The sequence below is a fragment of the Coregonus lavaretus genome (assembly GCF_964263955.1).
Source record: "Coregonus lavaretus genome assembly, chromosome: 13".
NCBI lineage: Eukaryota > Metazoa > Chordata > Actinopteri > Salmoniformes > Salmonidae > Coregonus > Coregonus lavaretus.
The window spans coordinates 16942863-16961397 of record NC_140000.1 but is presented as its reverse complement, the minus strand read 5'-3'; the positions used below and the strand labels follow the sequence as shown (position 1 = coordinate 16961397).

Genomic DNA, 18535 nt, shown 5'->3' with positions numbered 1-18535 from the left:
ACCTGGCACCATCCCTACGGTGAAACATGGTGGTGGCAGCATCATCATGCTGTGGGGATGTTTTTCAGAGGCAGGGACTGGGAGACTAGTCAGGATCGAGGGAAAGATGAGCGAAGCAAAGTACAGAGAGATCCTTGATGAAAACCTGCTCCAGCGCGCTCAGGACCTCAGACTGGGGCGAAGGTTCACCTTCCAACAGGACAACAAGCCTAAGCACACAGCCAAGACAACGCAGGAGTGGCTTCGGGACAAGTCTCTGAATGTCCTTGAGTGGCCCAGCCAGAGCCTGGACTTGAACCCGATCGAACATCTCTGGAGAGACCTGAAAATAGCTGTGCAGCGACGTTCCCCATCCAACCTGACAGAGCTTGAGAGGATCTGTAGAGAAGAATGGGAGAAACTCCCCAAATACAGGTGTGCCAAGCTTGTAGTGTCATACCCAAGACTCAAGGCTGTAATCGCTGCCAAAGATGTTTCAACAAAGTACTGAGTAAAGAGTCTGAATACTTATGTAAATGTGATATTTCAGTTTTTTATTTTTTATAAATTGGCAAAATTTTATAGAAACCTGTTTTTGTTTCGTCATTAAAGGGTATTTTGTGTAGATTGATGAGGGGGAAAAACAATTTAATCAATTTTAGAATAAGGCTGTAACGTAACAAAATGTGGAAAAAGTCAAGGGGTCTGAATACTTTCTGAATGCACTGTACATAGAACAAAAGAAGGGAGGGGGGAGGGAGACAAAGAGAGCAGGAATGATGATGCATACACGCACCGGTTGAGGAAAACAGGAGAGATCCCTCTTGTCGTGGGTTGTACAGAAACATTTAGTGACAGTGAGAAAGAGAGAGGTATATAGAAAGAGGGGGAGAGAGAGGGATAGAGAGGGGGGACTTACCCTTTGTGGTATATGCAGAGACAGGGCAGGCGAGCAATGGTGTCCCCCTGTAGCAGCTCCTCTAGGCAGATTGCACATTCACCTGCATCCTTACTCAGGACGTCCTCTAGAGAGAGAGAGAGAGAGAGAGAGAGAGAGAGAGAGAGAGAGAGAGAGAGAGAGAGAGAGAGAGAGAGAGAGAGAGAGAGAGAGAGAGAGAGAGAGAGAGAGAGAGAGAGAGAGAGAGAGAGAGAGAGAGAGAGAGAGAGAGAGAGAGAGAGAGAGAGAGAGAGAGAGAGAGAGAGAGAGAAAGTGAGAGAGAGGGAGAGAGAGAGAGAGAGAGCGAGCGAGAGAGAGAGATAATTGGAGGAGGTGAGAGAAAGAGAGAGAAAGAATGATTGTATTTACACTACATTTACTGAAGGGGGAGCTCTATATCCATGGTTAAACCTTAGTAGTCTATCTGGACCAAACTGGCATTGGGAGCAGGCTCTAATGCTGTGGGACATGATGTGATGCTGACAGGAGGTGGAGAGGTGCATTTGGTATTTCTTCTTTACAAACAAATACACACAGAGTTTAAAGCTAGTGCAGTTCTGCATCAAGCTCTGTATAGTGTGGACTTGATAGGAGGAGGAATCCCACTACTAAAATGTACAGTGTTCTATAATGGCTCCAGACTGACAACACAGCACTTCTCTGTCATAGGATCCCTCCTGAGGTCACAGAGAGGCATTACAACCATCTACTCTATTCTACTTTACTCTACTCTACTACTCAGCAAATAATTCAACCTGGCACATAGGCTACACTGGAGTCAGACTACACTGTCTAGCACAAGTACAACAAAATCAATGGATTGTCAGTCAAGGTTAATATTTTGTGGTTGATGACCGTTTCAGAATGAGCAAAGGGGACATTCCCAATAACTCTTTGACTTGTAGCCTAAAATAATTCATTTACTTCTGCCTCCACACAACACAAAGTGAGTCCAAAATGGCACCCTATTCCCTATTAGACCAGATACCTGGTCAAAAGTAGTATACTATATAGGGTGTCATTTCAGACTCACTCAAGTGTTTGTATACTTGTACCATTGTGTCAGCCTGGGTTAATAATTTGCATAATTCAACCAATCTCCCCATAAACAGAGTCACTATCTTCATTTCAACAGTTGGTTCTGTGGTTGTGTATGTAATGTTATCTACAACCCGCAGACCAAATCCTGCTTCAATAATTGATTATTTACTCATGCTGGAAGCAAGTGAGAAGAAAAACTGCTCACATGCAGAATTAATTGTGTGCTGTGTGTGTACACGCACACACCTACTTAAACACACACACACGAACACACAACAACACGCACAAACTTGCTTCCACTGTGAAGGGTAACCCAGGACTGCTTTGGTCCAGTCAAAGTAGACCTCTCTCTCTCAATTGTTGGTTATTTTTATCTGCTGTGTTATAGAACCACATGCTACTGGCTCAGCTGACAGCTACGTAGCAAGAGAGAGAGAGAGAGAGAGAGAGAGAGAGAGAGAGAGAAAGAGAGAGAGAGAGAGAGAGAGGAGAGAGAGAGAGGGAAGAGAGAGAGAGAGAGAGAGAGAGAGAGAGAGGGGAGGGAGTGGGGCGAGAGAGAGCGGAAGAGAGAGAGAGCACATTCCTCTATAAATAATACTACCACGTGGGTTTTGATGTTGGTGACCTTGCACATACACACACACACGTACACACACACACACACACACCACACACACTGCATGAGGTGTCTTCAACTGGAATATGATCGTTATTCTATTATTCCAATCCAAAAGCTTTAAGAATGATGTATTGGAGATATCTGACCCCTTCTATCCCACAGTGTTAGTTTCCTTGTTCAATTGTCAATTCTTCTTTAACACAATTAGAGAAGAACAAGAGTCTTTTTTCAGCTGAGACATCAAGATCCAGCAGAAACCTGAGCAGAACAGAGAGTGGAGTACCATTATTACTGAGATAATATGAGAGAGAGAGAGAGAGGGGAGGAGAGAGAGAGAGGGGGGGGGAGAGAGAGAGGGGGAGAGAGGGAGAAGGGGAGTGAGAGAGAGAGGAGTGGGAGATTTAGAAAGACAGAGAGTAGAGGACATAGGAGACACGACAAACATCAAATATTAGGAGGGTGGAAAAATGAGGATGAAAAACAGCGTGGCGGAGCAAGGGAGCAAGAGAGAGCGATAGAACGAGGCATGATGACATCAGCACTTTATATTTATTATCCCCTGGAGAGAATTAATGTATAAGCATTACCAGGGGAATGGCAGGAACCTGACAGACAGTGTGTGTGGTTGTGTGTGTGTATATGAGAGAGACACACAGAGAAAGAGAGAGAGAAAGAGAGAGAGAAATAGAGAGAGAGCAAGAGAGAGAGAGCAAGAGAGAGAGGGAGAGAGAGAGAGAGCAAGAGAGAGAGAGAGAGAGAGAGAGAGAGAGAGAGAGAGAGAGAGAGAGAGAGAGAGAGAGAGAGAGAGAGAGAGAGAGAGAGAGAGAGAGAGAGAGAGAGAGAGAGACCTGTGCTCTGGCAGTAAACCCCAAAAAGACAAAAATAATGATTTTCCAGAGAAGATCCAGATCTCAGGGAATTAGACCAAAGTCCTCAATTGGTACAAAATATATAGAGTGCTGCACACACTACAATTACTTAGGTTTAAAAATAAGCTCAACTGGACACTGTCACGATCGTCGTATACAGAGGAGGACCAAGGCGCAGCATGATGAACGAACATGTTTATTTATCATTAGCGATAAACACGGACAGTAAACAAAAACAACAAACGACTCGTAACGTCCTAGGTAACTTAGACCAACACGGAACAGAACAACTAGAACCCCCAACATAGAAATATAACACATAGAATGAACACACCCTGGCTCAACATATAGAGTCCCAGCGCCAGTCCCAGCGCCTCAACCAGCGCAAAACAGGGGAGGGCTGGGTGGGCATTCCTCCTCGGCGGCGGTTCTGGCTCCGGCCTTGCCCACCACCCTCCAATAAACCCCCCATAGCGCCCCTGGTCCGGTCTGGCCCCGCTGGCTGGAGCTGAACTGGACGTAGCAGGAGCGGTTAGCTTCAGCTCCGTAGTGGAGCAGTTGACCGGTACCCTACCAGGCACCGGTGACCCAGGCACGGGTTGTGCTGGACTGACGACGCGCACCCCTGGCTTGGTGCGTGGAGCCGGAACGGGCCGGACCGGGCTGACGACTCGCACCCCTGGCTTGGTGCGTGGAGTAGGAACGGGCCGAACCGGGCTGACGACTCGCACCCCTGGCTTGGTGCGTGGAGTAGGAACGGGCCGGACCGGGCTGACGATGCGCACCCCTGGCTTGGTGCGTGGAGTAGGAACAGGCCGGACCGGGCTGACGATGCGCACCCCTGGCTTGGTGCGTGGAGTAGGAACAGGCCGGACCGGGCTGGCGACGCACACCGTAGGCTTGGTGCAAGGAGCAGGGACAGGCCGGACCGGGCTGGCGACGCACACCGTAGGCTTGGTGCGTGGAGCAGGAACAGGCCGGACCGGGCTGGCGACGCACACCGTAGGCTTGGTGCATGGAGCAGGGACAGGCCGGACCGGGCTGGCGACGCACACCGTAGGCTTGGTGCGTGGAGCAGGGACAGGCCGGGCCGGGCTGTGGAGACGGATAGGAGACCTGGAGTGAAGAGCTGCCACAACCCGTCCTGGCTGAATGCCTACCTTCACACACTCTGTGTGAGGCATCAGCACAGGACGTACAGGGCTGTGTACCCGTACTGGCATAACAGCACGTGACACTGGCGCAGGATATCCGGGACCGAGGAGAGGCACTGGAGGCCACGAGCGCTGAGCCGGCACACTCCGTCCTGGCTGCATGCCCACCTTCGCACAACACGTGCGGGGTGCTCGCACAGGACGTACCGGACTATGCCGGACCACTCGTGGCACAGTACGCAGCTCCGCATACCCCGGAACCTGACCAGTCTCATGCTGCCATGCCTGAGTACGGGGAGTTGGCTCTGCTCTCCAACCAGGCTCCGCCAACCTGCCTTCTGGCCCCCCAAACCCGGTGGCCTCCTCTCCAAATCGCCCTGTGGCAGCCTCCTGCTGCCCAGCCGCCCATGCCTCTCGTCCGTCCGACGATGACACTGCTGACACCGCTGCTCCTCTCTCGCCAGGGCCTTAATCCTAGCCCATGGCCCTTTGCCCCCGAGCATGTCCTCCCAGGACCACGATTTGCCCACCTGGGCCATCGCCAACCTCTCCATCTCCTTTCCCGGCGCTTCCTCCCATGTCCAGTCTGCCTGCTCCTGGACACGCTGCTTGGTCCTTGTATGGTGGGTTCTTCTGTCACGATCGTCGTATACAGAGGAGGACCAAGCCGCAGCGTGATGAACGAACATGTTTATTTATCATTAGCGATAAACACGGACAGTAAACAAAAACAACAAACGACTCATAACGTCCTAGGTAACTTAGACCAACACGGAACAGAACAACTAGAACCCCCAACATAGAAATATAACACATAGAATGAACACACCCTGGCTCAACATATAGAGTCCCAGCGCCAGGGTGTGACAGACACCTTATTGAGGCAGTGAATTAACTGAGAGAAAAAGCACGCAGGGCATTCTACGCCATTAAAAAACAAATTCAACTTGAAATATCTAATAAAATTGGTCTAAACCTAATTCAATGTGTCATTGAACCAATTGCACTTTATGGCAGCGAGGTGTGGGGTCCACTTGCAAAACAAGATTTCACCCAATGGGACAAACACCCAATTGAAACCCTGCATGCAGAGTTCTGTAAGATTCTCCTACGTCCAGAGGAAAACTACAAACAATGCATGCAGGGTCATTTGTTTCGGTACTGTCCATTTGTAGCTTGTCACAGGTCCAGGAATGGCTGAAGGATTGCAATATTTACCCGGAGCTAACCCTGCAGATAGCACTACTGGGTGATCTGAAAAGTCACAGTCAATTCGATCAATAATATAATAATACTTTTAGCAAAAATGTTTATTTTCAATTTACAATCTGTAGAAACAATGAGAATAGAAGGGTTCAGAACTTTTGTGAAACATCACAGTACAGTTGAGAAATATATGGCAAGTAGAAATCCAATATGGATGGTGTTAAGAGATAGATGGGAGGGGTTGAATGGAGCTGAAGGTTGGGACTAATAACAACTAATAACAACAAAATAACTAATGTAAAACATACTGTGTCCATAATAAGAATATAGGTTGAGAACTTTGTGAAAAAGAGCACAGTTTAGGGGGATATGGCATGTAGAGGCAAACCGGATGGACATCATGAAAATGATCGGAGAGGTTGAGGGTAGAGGAAGTTTAGGAGTAAAAACAAACAAAATATAATTATTGTAAAATTGACTGTGTCCATAAAATGTATATAGTACAGTGAGGGAATTAAGTATTTGATCCGCTGCTAATTTTGTACGTTTGCCCACTGACAAAGACATGATCAGTCTATAATTTTAATGGTAGGTTTATTTGAACAGTGAGAGACAGAATAACAACAAAAAAATCCATAAAAACGCATGTCAAAAATGTTATAAATTGATTAACATTTTAATGAGGGAAATAAGTATTTGACCCCTCTGCAAAACATGACTTAGTACTTGGTGGCAAAACCCTTGTTGGCAATCACAGAGGTCAGATGTTTCTTGTAGTTGGCCACCAGATTTGCACACATCTCAGGAGGGATTTTGTCCCACTCCTCTTTGCAGATCTTCTCCAAGTCATTAAGGTTTCGAGGCTGATGTTTGGCAACTCGAACCTTCAGTTCCCTCCACAGAATTTCTATGGGATTAAGGTCTGGAGACTGGCTAGGCCACTCCAGGACCTTAATGTGCTTCTTCTTGAGCCACTCCTTTGTTGCCTTGGCCGTGTGTTTTGGGTCATTGTCATGCTGGAATACCCATCCACGACCCATTTTCAATGCCCTGGCTGAGGGAAGGAGGTTCTCACCCAAGATTTGATGGTACATGGCCCCGTCCATCGTCCCTTTGATGCGGTGAAGTTGTCCTGTCCCCTTAGCAGAAAAACACCCCCAAAGCATAATGTTTCCATCTCCATGTTTGACGGTGGGGATGGTGTTCTTGGGGTCATAGGCAGCATTCCTCCTCCTCCAAACACGGCGAGTTGAGTTGATACCAAAGAGCTCGATTTTGGTCTCATCTGACCACAACACTTTCACCCAGTTCTCCTCTGAATCATTCAGATGTTCATTGGCAAACTTCAGAAGGGCCTGTATATGTGCTTTCTTGAGCAGGGGGGCCTTGCGGGCGCTGCAGGATTTCAGTCCTTCACGGCGTAGTGTGTTACTAATTGTTTTCTAGGTGACTATGGTCCCAGCTGCCTTGAGATCATTGACAAGATCCTCCCGTGTAGTTCTGGGCTGATTCCTCACCGTTCTCATGATCATTGCAACTCCACGAGGTGAGATTTTGCATGGAGCCCCAGGCCGAGGGAGATTGACAGGTCTTTTGTGTTTCTTCCATTTGCGAATAATCGCACCAACTGTTGTCACCTTCTCACCAAGCTGTTTGGCGATGGTCTTGTAGCCCATTCCAGCCTTGTGTAGGTCTACAATCTTGTCCCTGACATCCTTGGAGAGCTCTTTGGTCTTGGCCATGGTGGAGAGTTTGGAATCTGATTGATTGATTGCTTCTGTGGACAGGTGTCTTTTATACAGGTAACAAACTGAGATCAGGAGCACTCCCTTTAAGAGTGTGCTCCTAATCTCAGCTCGTTACCTGTATAAAAGACACCTGGGAGCCAGAAATCTTTCTGATTGAGAGGGTGTCAAATACTTATTTCCCTCATTAAAATGCAAATCAATGTATAACATTTTTGACATGCGTTTTTCTGGATTGTTTTGTTGTTATTCTGTCTCTCACTGTTCAAATAAACCTACCATTAAAATTATAGACTGATCATTTCTTTGTCAGTGGGCAAACGTACAAAATCAGCAGGGGATCAAACACTTTTTTCCCACACTGTATGTATAAGCTTTATGTACAGTGGGGAAAAAAAGTATTTAGTCAGCCACCAATTGTGCAAGTTCTCCCACTTAAAAAGATGAGAGAGGCCTGTAATTTTCATCATAGGTACACATCAATTATGACAGACAAATTGAAGAAAAAAAATCCAGAAAATCACATTGTAGGATTTTTTATGAATTTATTTGCAAATTATGGTGGAAAATAAGTATTTGGTCACCTACAAACAAGCAAGATTTCTGGCTCTCACAGACATGTAACTTCTTCTTTAAGAGGCTCCTCTGTCCTCCACTCGTTACCTGTATTAATGGCACCTGTTTGAACTTGTTATCAGTATAAAAGACACCTGTCCACATCCTCAAACAGTCACACTCCAAACTCCACTATGGCCAAGACCAAAGAGCTGTCAAAGGACACCAGAAACAAAATTGTAGACCTGCACCAGGCTGGGAATACTGAATCTGCAATAGGTAAGCAGCTTGGTTTGAAGAAATCAACTGTGGGAGCAATTATTAGGAAATGGAAGACATAAAAGACCACTGATAATTTCCCTTGATCTGGGGCTCCACGCAAGATCTCACCCCGTGGGGTCAAAATGATCACAAGAACGGTGAGCAAAAATCCCAGAACCACACGGGGGGACCTAGTGAATGACCTGCAGAGAGCTGGAACCAAAGCAACAAAGCCTACCATCAGTAACACACTACGCCGCCAGGGACTCAAATCCTGCAGTGCAAGACGTGTCCCCCTGCTTAAGCCAGTACATGTCCAGGCCTGTCTGAAGTTTGCTAGAGTGCATTTGGATGATCCAGAAGAGGATTGGGAGAATGTCATATGGTCAGATGAAACCAAAATATAACTTTTTGGTAAAAACTCAACTCGTCGTGTTTGGAGGACAAAGAATGCTGAGTTGCATCCAAAGAACACCATACCTACTGTGAAGCATGGGGGTGGAAACATCATGCTTTGGGGCTGTTTTTCTGCAAAGGGACCAGGACGACTGATCCGTGTAAAGGAAAGAATGAATGGGGCCATGTATTGTGAGATTTTGAGTGAAAACCTCCTTCCATCAGCAAGGGCATTGAAGATGAAACGTGGCTGGGTCTTTCAGCATGACAATGATCCCAAACACACCGCCCGGGCAACGAAGGAGTGGCTTCGTAAGAAGCATTTCAAGGTCCTGGAGTGGCCTAGCCAGTCTCCAGATCTCAACCCCATAGAAAATCTTTGGAGGGAGTTGAAAGTCTGTGTTGCCCAGCGACAGCCCCAAAACATCACTGCTCTAGAGGAGATCTGCATGGAGGAATGGGCCAAAATACCAGCAACAGTGTGTGAAAACCTTGTGAAGACTTACAGAAAACGTTTGACCTGTGTCATTGCCAACAAAGGGTATATAACAAAGTATTGAGAAACTTGTGTTATTGACCAAATACTTATTTTCCACCATAATTTGCAAATAAATTCATTAAAAATCCTACAATGTGATTTTCTGGATTTATTTTTCTCAATTTGTCTGTCATAGTTGACGTGTACCTATGATGAAAATTACAGGCCTCTCTCATCTTTTTAAGTGGGAGAACTTGCACAATTGGTGGCTGACTAAATACTTTTTTTCCCCACTGTATATATATATATATATATATATATATATATATATATATATATATATATATATATATATATACTGTATATTCGCGGGGAAAAAAAACATATGGGGGATTGGAAGTGATGCAGATAATTATGTTGATGGAAGTTATAATCTATCTGCAATATTAAAGCTGATCTACCCCCTAAAAAATAACGTTTAAATAAATAAAACTAAAACAATTAATTAATTAAATAAACAAAAAAACAATGCATGCAGGGCAGAATTAGGACAATATCCACTAATAATAAAAACTAAAAAAATAGCAATTAAGTTTTGGAAACATCTCAAATACAGTGACCCCCTCTCATATCATTACCAAGCCCTGCAATGCCAAGAGCTGAGCAAAGAAAAGAGTCCCCTCATCCAGCTGGTCCTGGGACTGAGTTCACAAACCTGTTCTACTAACACACTGAAGCCTCAGGACCAGAACATCCAATCAATCAGAATAAACCAAATTACAACACAGTCAAAACAAAACTACATTACTTATTGGGAAACACAAGCACAAGCACAACGTAAAATGCAGTGCTATCTGGCTCTAAAACGACAGTACACCGTGGCTAACTATTTGACCATGGTTACAGATCAAAACCTTAGAAAAACCTTGAGAAAGCACAGGATCAGTGAGCACAGCCTTGCCATTAAGAAGGGTAGACACAGGAAAACCTGGCTCCCTGTAAAGCTATGCAACCACTGCACCACAGCAGAACCCAAGAAAGAGCTGCATTTCCTGACAAAATGTCAAAAATATAAAACAATTAGAGAGTTTCATTTCCTCAAATTTGAAACCCTTATTCAAGGTTTCAAAGACCTCTCTGATGAGAATAGGCTACCCGTCCTGTTGGGGGAGGACGCAAAGAGCTGTGGGTTGGCAGCGCACTACATTGAGGGACAGTGTCTGACAGACCAACCAACCTGCACATGTCCTCTATGCTTATTGTTATTGTTATTGTTCAATGTATAGTTATTTTGACCCTTGATTATTGTTGTTACTGTTGTCCCGTTGACAATATTGATTATTATAATTTTTATTATGTTAATATTGTAAATCTCCAAAGTAAGCTTTGGCAATATGTACATTGTTACATCATGCCAATAAAGCAAATTGAATTGAATTGAATTGAAAGAGAGAGAGAGGGAGAGAGAGGGAGAGAGAGAGAGAGAGAGAGAGAGAGAGAGAGAGAGAGAGAGAGAGAGAGAGAGAGAGAGAGAGAGAGAGAGAGTGTATGCGTGCACGCATGTGTATGTGTGTGCAAGCAAGAGTACGTGCAGTGCAGTATATACAGTATATTCCCTATATAGTGCTTGCTCTACAGTATATGGGCCCTCGTCAAAAGTAGTGCACTATAGAGGGAATAGGGTGCTGTTTGCGATGCAACCAGAAGCTACAGTACTTCATGATCTCTTATTTTACAACACAGTGTTCTCTCTGATCTGATTCCGAGGTGATCAAATTGTTTTCATTTCACTATAGTTAGAGTTACAGGGACATTGATATGAGAGCATGAGAGAGAGCATTAGCTCTTAAATGGAGTTTAACCTAAATCCATCGCTGACCGTTAGTGACTCTCAGTGTGTGTGTGCTTTATTGGTGCCATCAGGCATGACAAGAGCTGTGTGTGATGTAACCTTTAAGCGCCTGCCTGCTGGAGCTGCTAGTTGGGATCTAGACTCCAATAGGAGATCAGTGACAGGGCAGCTGCTGTGGTGTGTATGTGTTCAGCTTAGCCTGGACTCTGTTTCCACTGCTACAGGAATAGACCAGGGCTGCATAGCTCCGGAGACCAGCTCTGTGTGTGTGTGTGTGTCTCTCTACCTTGGGTTGAACATTTCTGAATAACATAGTTTAGGAGGCTGGGTGTATTGATTGTGTGTGTGCATGTGAGAGAGGCGTGAGTGTGTGTGTGTGAGAAAAATTGGGCGCTGTGTGTTTATATGTGTGTGTGTGTGCACGTGTGTGTGTACGTGCATGGTAAACAGAGCTAAGCATCAGCGTTTCTGGTGTACATAACATTGGAGCGGTGGGTACAGTGAGGGAAAAAAGTATTTGATCCCCTGCTGATTTTGTACGTTTGCCCACTGACAAAGACATGATCAGTCTATAATTTTAATGGTAGGTTTATTTGAACAGTGAGAGACAGAATAACAACAAAGAAATCCAGAAAAACGCATGTCAAAAATGTTATAAATTGATTTGCATTTTAATGAGGGAAATAAGTATTTGACCCCTCTGCAAAACATTACTTAGTACTTGGTGGCAAAACCCTTGTTGGCAATCACAGAGGTCAGACGTTTCTTGTAGTTGGCCACCAGGTTTGCATACATCTCAGGAGGGATTTTGTTCCACTCCTCTTTGCAGATCTTCTCCAAGTCATTAAGGTTTCTAGGATGACGTTTGGCAACTCGAACCTTCAGCTCCCTCCACAGATTTTCTATGGGATTAAGGTCTGGAGACTGGCTAGGCCACTCCAGGACCTTAATGTGCTTCTTCTTGAGCCACTCCTTTGTTGCCTTGGCCGTGTGTTTTGGGTCATTGTCATGCTGGAATACCCATCCATGACCCATTTTCAATGCCCTAGCTGAGGGAAGGAGGTTCTCACCCAAGATTTGACGGTACATGGCCCCGTCCATCGTCCCTTTGATGCAGTGAAGTTGTCCTGTCCCCTTAGCAGAAAAACACCCCCAAAGCATAATGTTTCCACCTCCATGGATGGTGTTCTTGGGGTCATAGGCAGCATTCCTCCTCCTCCAAACACGGCAAGTTGAGTTGATGCCAAAGAGCTCCATTTTGGTCTCATCTGACCACAACACTTTCACCCAGTTCTCCTCCGAATCATTCAGATGTTCATTGGCAAACTTCAGACGGCCCTGTATATGTGCTTTCTTGAGCAGGGGGACCTTGCGGGCGCTGCAGGATTTCAGTCCTTCACGGCGTAGTGTTTTACCAATTGTTTTCTTGGTGACTATGGTCCCAGCTGCCTTGAGATCATTGACAAGATCCACCCGTGTAGTTCTGGGCTGATTCCTCACCGTTCTCATGATCATTGCTATTCCACGAGGTGAGATTTTGCATGGAGCCCAAGGCCGAGGGAGATTGACAGTTATTTTGTATTTTCTTCCATTTGCGAATAATCGCACCAACTGTTGTCACCTTCTCACCAAGCTGCTTGGCGATGGTCTTGTAGCCCATTCCAGCCTTGTGTAGGTCTATAATCTTGTCCCTGACATCCTTGGAGAGCTCTTTGGTCTTGGCCATGGTGGAGAGTTTGGAATCTGATAGATTGATTGCTTCTGTGGACAGGTGTCTTTTATACAGGTAACAAACTGAGATTAGGAGCACTCCCTTTAAGTGTGTGCTCCTAATCTCATCTTGTTACCTTTATAAAAGACACCTGGGAGCCAGAAATCTTGAGAGGGGGTCAAATACTTATTTCCCTCATTAAAATGCAAATCAATTTATAACATTTTTGACATGCGTTTTTCTGGATTTTTGTTGTTGTTATTCTGTCTCTCACTGTTCAAATAAACCTACCATTAAAATTATAGACTGATCATTTCTTTGTCAGTGGGCAAACGTATAAAATCAGCAGGGGATCAAATACTTTTTTCCCTCACTGTATGTGTTGGGCTGCAGGCAGCAGGCTGCTCAGAGCTGAGGCTGGGATGGTCAGTGCTTTAGACTGGATTTATGACATCCTCTCAGTGACCTTGACAGATAGATGGAGGGACAAAACACACCATGCACAGCACCACACACACACACACAACCACACACATTGTATGTACAGTTAACTGCCAAAATGATAGAAACACCTGAGTAAATGAGGGATACAAAGTATATTGAATGCAGGTGCTTCCACACAGGTGTGGTTCCTGAGTTAATTAAGCAATTAACATCCCATCATGCTTAGGGTCATGTATAAAAATGCTGGGCAGGCCATTATTTTGGCAGTTACCTGTATATCATAAACATATATGCAGCAACAGCATACACCATGGCTGTATCCCAATCCAAAGGCAGCTGCCTGCAGCCTATTGGCTTAAAAAGGTTTGTTGGTAGCATTTTTGCCAGAAGGTAACTGAAAAGGAATCTTATTTGAGATGGGATTTGAAGGCATAACGTTTGTTTACATTGTATCCACTGTAGTAGTGTGAACAGTACAAAGCGCTATGAGATCCTCAAAAAGTTCTATAGCTGCACCATTGACAGCATCTTGACTGACTGCATCACCGCTTGGTATGGCAACTGCTTGGCTGCAAGGCGCTACAGAGGGTAGTGCGTACGGCCCAGTAGTTCCAAGCTCCCTGCCATCCAGGACCTCTATACCAGGAGGTGTCAGAGAAAGGACCTAAAAATTATCAAAGACTCCAGCCACCCAAGTCATAGACTGTTCTCTGCTAATGCACAGCAAGCAGTAACGATGTACCAAGTATGGAACTAGCAGGACCCTGAACAGCTTCTATCCCCAAGCCATAAGACTGCTAAATAGTTAGCTAAATAGTTAACCAATACCTACCCGGACTATCTGGATTGACCCTTTTTGCAATAACTATTTTGACTCATCACATACGCTGCTGTTACAGTTTGTTATCTATCCTGTTACCTAGTCATTTTATCCCTACCTATATGTACACATCTACCTCAATTACCTCTTACCCCTGCACAAAGACTTGGTACTGGTCAGGCAGGTCACCCGTGATACAAGTCAGTATTCGACGTCCATCCATGTCTGAGGACGTCGGGCGATGACATGGAAACCGGCCACTAGGGGCAACAGTGATCGCTGTTACCTTCAAGTAGGTTTCCGTTTTGCTAGGGCGTTGTGGACGGGGATGGGGGATAGGTGTAAGCATCTGCCTATGGTTCCAAACGTTGCATGTTCGAATACAGCGATAGAAAGTCATTTGTAAAATGTAAATGTAAATGTCTAATATTTTTGTTTTAAGCCTATCCCAAACCTTAACCCTTACCTTAACAATTCAGAGTTAATGCCTAACCTTAAGAATTCAGAGTTAATGCCTAAATTTAACCTTGGAACGATACAGTGAAGTAAACAAACACATTGAAATTTGACATTTGGAAAAACGTTTAAATTTGACGTTTGAGAAACATGAATGAATGTCTAATTCTGACAAGAGACTGTGAGAGCTTGTTGGTACTGGTACCCCGTTTATATAGCCAAGTTATCGTTACACATTGTGTATTTTTCCTTGTGTTATTATTTTTCTATTATTTTTCTATTATTTCAATTTTTCTCTCTCTGCATTGAAGGGAAGCGCCCGTAACTAAGCATTTCACTGTTAGTCTACACCTGTTGTTTACGAAGCATCTGACAAATAACATTTGATTTGATTTGAAATGGACTAGCCAGTGCAGCACCAGGGAGTGATCAGACCAAAGCACCAGCACCTCACACTCCGACCCAACCCAGGTCAAGACCTCTGTAGAATGAATGGGAGGGGGGAGTTTGCAGGGTAAGCCCTCTTTCCTTCACCTGTTTCCTCCTCCATCTGTCCTCCTCCCTTTTATGATAACATAGAGTGCCTCTCTCTCTCTCTCTCTCTCTCTCTCTCTCTCTCTCAATTCAATTCAATTCAATTTCAATTTAAGGTCTTTATTGGCATGGGAAACGTATGTTAACATTGCCAAAGCAAGTGAAGTAGATAGTAAACAAAAGTGAAATAAACAATAAATACTAACAGTAAACATTACACTCAGAAGTTCCAAAAGAATAAAGACATTTCAAATGTCATATTATGTATATTTACAGTGTTGTAACAATGTGCAAATAGTTAAAGTACAAATGGGAAAATAAATAAACATAAATATGGGTTATATTTACAATGGTGTTTGTTCTTCACTGGTTGCCCTTTTCTTGTGGCAACAGGTCACACACATTGCTGCTGTGATGGCACACTGTGGTTTTTCACCCAGTAGATAAGGGAGTTTATCAAAATTGGGTTTGTTTTCAAATTCTTTGTGGATCTCTGTAATCTGAGGGAAATATGTATTTGGCAGGAGGTTAGGAAGTGCAGCTCAGTTTCCACCTCATTTTGTGGGTAGTGTGCACATAGCCTGTCTTCTCTTGACAGCCAGGTCTGCCTACGGCAGCCTTTCTCAATAGCAAGGCTATGCTCACTGAGTCTGTACATAGTCAAAGCTGTCCTTAATTTTGGGTCAGTCACAGTGGTCAGGTATTCTGCCACTGTGTACTCTCTGTTTAGGGCCAAATAGCATTCTAGTTTGCTCTGTTTTTTTGTTAGTTCTTTCCAATGTGTCAAGTAATTCTTTTTTTGTTTTCTCATGATTTGGTTGGGTCTAATTGTGTTGTTGTTGTTGTCCTGGGGCTCTGTGGGGCTCTGTTTGTGTTTGTGAACAGAGCCCCAGGACCAGCTTACTTAGGGGACTATTCTCCATGTTCATCTCTCTGTAAGTGATGGCTTTGTTATGGAAGGTTTGGGAATTGCTTCCTTTTAAGTGGTTATAGAATTTAACGGCACTTTTCTGGATTTTGATAATTAGCGGGTATCGGCCTAATTCTGCTCGGCATGCATTATTTGGTGTTTTTTGTTGTACACTGAAGATATTTTTGCAGAATTCTGCATGCAGAGTAAACATTACTGTTCCTCTATTTGGTGTTTGTCCCATTTTGTGAATTCTTGGTTGGTGAGCGGACCCCAGACCTCACAACCATAAAGGGCAATGGGTTCTATAACTGATTCAAGTATTTTTAGCCAGATCCTAATTGGTATGTCACATTTTATGTTCCTTTTGATGGCATAGAAGGCCCTTCTTGCCTTGTCTCTCAAATCGTTCACAGCTTTGTGGAAGTTACCTGTGGCGCTGATGTTTAGGCCGAGGTATGTATAGTTTTTTGTGTGTGTCACGATCGTCAAAAGGAGGAGACCAAAGCGCAGCGTGTTGAGCGAACATCGTAGACTTTATTATAAAGAAACCACGATCAAAACAACAAACCAAATATGACGAAAGTGAAGTTCAATACTGATAATGACTAACAGCAACAAGGAAACAAAAACCCACAAAACCAAGGTGAAACCACACAGTATAAATATGGCTCCCAATCAGAGATAACGAGCCGACAGCTGACACTCGTTACCTCCGATTGGGAGTCATATGACTAAATCAACATCAAAACCAAACATAGAACGCGAACACCTAGACACTACCCACAGTACACAACACACGGAAATCTACACACCCTGACTAAACACAAAAAGTCCTAGAACCAGAGTGTGACAGTACCCCCCCCCCCAAAGGCGCGGACTGCGACCGCGCCTAACTACAAGCAAACAGGGGAGGGCTGGGTGGGCATTCCTCCTCGGCGGCGGCTCCGGCTCCGGGCTTCCTCCCCACTTCCTCTCCAACCCCCCAAAGTACCCCTGGGCCTGTCTAGCCCCGCTGGCCGGAACCGGACTGACGACACGCGCCCCTGGCTTGGTGCGTGGATCCTGGCTGGACGGCTCTGGCGGATCCCGGCTGGACGGCTCTGGCGGATCCCGGCTGGACGGCTCTGGCGGATCCCGGCTGGACGGCTCTGGCGGATCCCGGCTGGACGGCTCTGGCGGATCCTGGCTGGACGGCTCTGGCGGATCCTGGCTGGAAGGCTCTGGCGGATCCCGGCTGGAAGGCTCTGGCGGATCCCGGCTGGACGGCTCTGGCGGATCCCGGCTGGACGGCTCTGGCGGATCCTGGCTGGACGGCTCTGGCGGATCCTGGCTGGACGGCTCTGGCGGATCCTGGCTGGACGGCTCATGGCTGGCTGACGGATCTGGCTGCTCATGGCTGGCTGACGGATCTGGCTGCTCATGGATGGCTGACGGATCTGGCTGCTCATGGCTGGCTGACGGATCTGGCTGCTCATGTCTGGCGGAAGGATCTGGCTGCTCATGGCTGGCGGAAGGCTCTGGCTGATCCTGTCTGGCGGAAGGCTCTGGCTGATCCTGTCTGGCGGACGGCTCTGGCTGGACAGGGCTGACGACGCACCCCGTAGGCTCGGTGCGTTGAGCAGGGACAGGCCGGGCTGGGCTGGCGAAACGCACCACAGACTTGGTGCGGGGCGCAGGAACAGGCCGAGCTGGGCTGGCGACGCACCCCGTAGGCTTGGTGCGTTGAGCAGGAACAGACAGAACCGCACTGGGGACACACACCCCTGGCCCTACACGGGGATCAGGAACGGGCCGGACCGGACTGGAAACACCCCCCAGTACCTCTCGCCGTGCCTCCACACTTTCCATCCCCTTCGTAACCAGTGGCCCCCTTAAACTGGCGGCCATCTCTGCCAACCTCTTGCACTCCTCCGGGCCGTACACCTTCTGCCCCGATGTCGTGAGCCCCCCCCTAAAAATTTTCTGGGGGTCTCTCCTCTCGGTGGACCAGACCTCCATAGTCCTCTCCCAACCTTCGCTCTTCTGGCTCCACCACTCTTTATCCAACTGCTGCTTGGTCTCGTTGTGGTGGGTTTTTCTGTCACGATCGCCAATGAAGTATGACCAAAGTGCAGCGTTGGGAGTGAACATGATGATTTAAATTTTGAAACACACGACAAAACAAAACACGATCCGTGAAGTCCTCAGTGACAACTACTGAACAATGAACAAAAACCCACAACCACAAGGTGAACACAGACATTTAAATATGGCTCCCAATCAGAGATAACGAGCCGACAGCTGACACTCGTTACCTCCGATTGGGAGTCACTGACCAAATCAACATCAAAACCAAACATAGAACGCGAACACCTAGACACTACCCACAGTACACAACACACGGAAATCTACACACCCTGACTAAACACAAAAAGTCCTAGAACCAGAGTGTGACAGTGTGCTCTAGGGCAACGGTGTCTAGATGGAATTTGTATTTGTGGTCCTGGCAACTGGACCTTTTTTGGAACACCATTAGTTTTGTCTTACTGAGATTTACTGTCAGGGCCCAGGTCTGACAGAATCTGT

General features: G+C 45.9%; 1 protein-coding gene across 1 annotated transcript in view; it reads right to left on the bottom strand.

Annotated features, from left to right (window-relative positions):
* znrf2b (zinc and ring finger 2b) overlaps positions 1-18535 on the bottom strand; it is an 88114-nt gene that overhangs the window by 4865 nt on the left and 64714 nt on the right. The window contains exon 3 of the mRNA XM_084175676.1: positions 899-1004. Within this exon, the coding sequence (XP_084031802.1) occupies positions 899-1004 (106 nt within the window). The remainder of the gene's footprint in view (positions 1-898; positions 1005-18535) is intronic.